A 1470-nucleotide genomic window follows, 5' to 3' on the forward strand; every position below is an offset into this window, starting at 1 on the left:
GAGCGCCGAGTAGGAACGGTGAGCAGCCCGGTTATGCACGATGGTAGGTTTTACGCGAAGAAGGAGAGAACCGAAGGTCAGGCTGCGAACGAATACGCGGCCAGCAAGGATTGTGTATACCCGTGCGTTGCGTGCAGAAGCCAGGCCAGAATCTGCTGTGTATGAGGATGTTTCTGATTTGGCAAGACGGACGAAGGTGTTTTGTGTCCGGGGTAGGTGGGCTTTATGGATGCATAACGGATCCGCCTTCGAGCTAGCCATTGCGGGGCGGGGTGTTCGTAAGAGCTTTCCCTAATCACTGCAAGTGAACTCGATGCAGGGCACATTTGTTCGTTTGCCGTGTGTATCTTCTGTGCCTTTAGCACTTTCGATTTGTGTTGGTCTTTGAGCAGGAAACGGCTTGATAAGAACGCCTCACGCAGCCATATCGATTGTCTTTGCGCGGGTATTAAGCTTGGGCTTGGTTCCCGTGCGCTGGTTGACTTGCGTTGCATCTATTCATAGGTGCGTACGCAGCATTTGGCGGCGAGCATTGGGAGTTGCGCGTGTGTGCCTCGTGTATTTATGCAGTTTGTGTGCACGTGTCTGCGGCAGCGGTTTGGCGATGCCTGCTGTCATCTTGCGCTCGCGCGGTGTCTTGGGGCAGCAAGTATGGGTATACGAAGGAGGCAGAATGCCATGGGTGCGTTTTGTTCTGGACCTTGGATNATGGATGCGCACGTGCATGCGTGCATGTTTAACAGAGTCAGGAAGCGCGGGCTTTCGTTTTGCTTTAGCCATGCTTTCCTTTTATATATTTTGCGGCGGGATATACCACCTCCGCGAAATCCCCTTTGCGTGACATAGTCGGACATTCAAACGTTTTCACTAGGTCGTTGATGCTGTGTATCTGCAGCACAATGCATGACGGAAAAAGGCAGCAACGAGTAGGCTGTGATTTGCGTCCATTGTTTAGAGGTTTTGGCGTGCAGGCTGGTTATGGGTGATTCTCGCTGTGCAGCGGAGGGCAGGAGTGGGGAGAGGCGAGAGCGAGTTGCTTGAACAGCCATGGCGCTTGCGCAAAAGAACGCGGGGCCGCTGGCGGGCTAGTTCTTGGATAACACAGAAAAGAGGGTGAACCGTAGTATAGGCGGGTGGGTCTGGTTCGGCTGGGTGGGTTAAGTTGTGTCTGTTAAGCGAACGTGTATTTATGAATACGTGACGAGTTTGCCTTTGAGGCCGGCACCTCGGGCCAAGCGGTTCATGAAACTGCAGTGTGGCAGGTAGAGGAGAACCAGAGGGGGTCTCTGAGCGTGCACGCTTCTGATGGCTTATGTATGTATGCAAAGAGCAGCGCGACAAGGGCGTCTGTGCGGTCATCTGCAGATGCAGCCAACAGTAGACGCAGCCAACAGCAGGCGCAGCCAGCTGCGCACTTTGCACAGACTTTCTGCTTGGCTAAATTACCATGATGGGAGCAGGTCAGTATCT

The 1470-nt window shown here is 53.6% G+C and overlaps 1 protein-coding gene across 1 annotated transcript; it reads left to right on the forward strand.

The window, feature by feature from the left end:
- Positions 1–33: 33 nt before the first annotated feature.
- On the forward strand, positions 34–1041 carry EMH_0080200 (uncharacterized protein; the record flags this gene model as incomplete). Its single annotated transcript, XM_013500226.1, has 4 exons — positions 34–76; positions 138–212; positions 571–682; positions 972–1041. The coding sequence occupies 4 exons, from the start codon at positions 34–36 to the stop codon at positions 1039–1041; spliced, it is 300 nt and encodes a 99-aa protein (XP_013355680.1).
- Positions 1042–1470: the final 429 nt, after the last annotated feature.

This window comes from Eimeria mitis, genomic scaffold, assembly GCF_000499745.2.
Source record: "Eimeria mitis Houghton genomic scaffold, Emh_scaff5159, whole genome shotgun sequence".
Classification (NCBI taxonomy): domain Eukaryota; phylum Apicomplexa; class Conoidasida; order Eucoccidiorida; family Eimeriidae; genus Eimeria; species Eimeria mitis.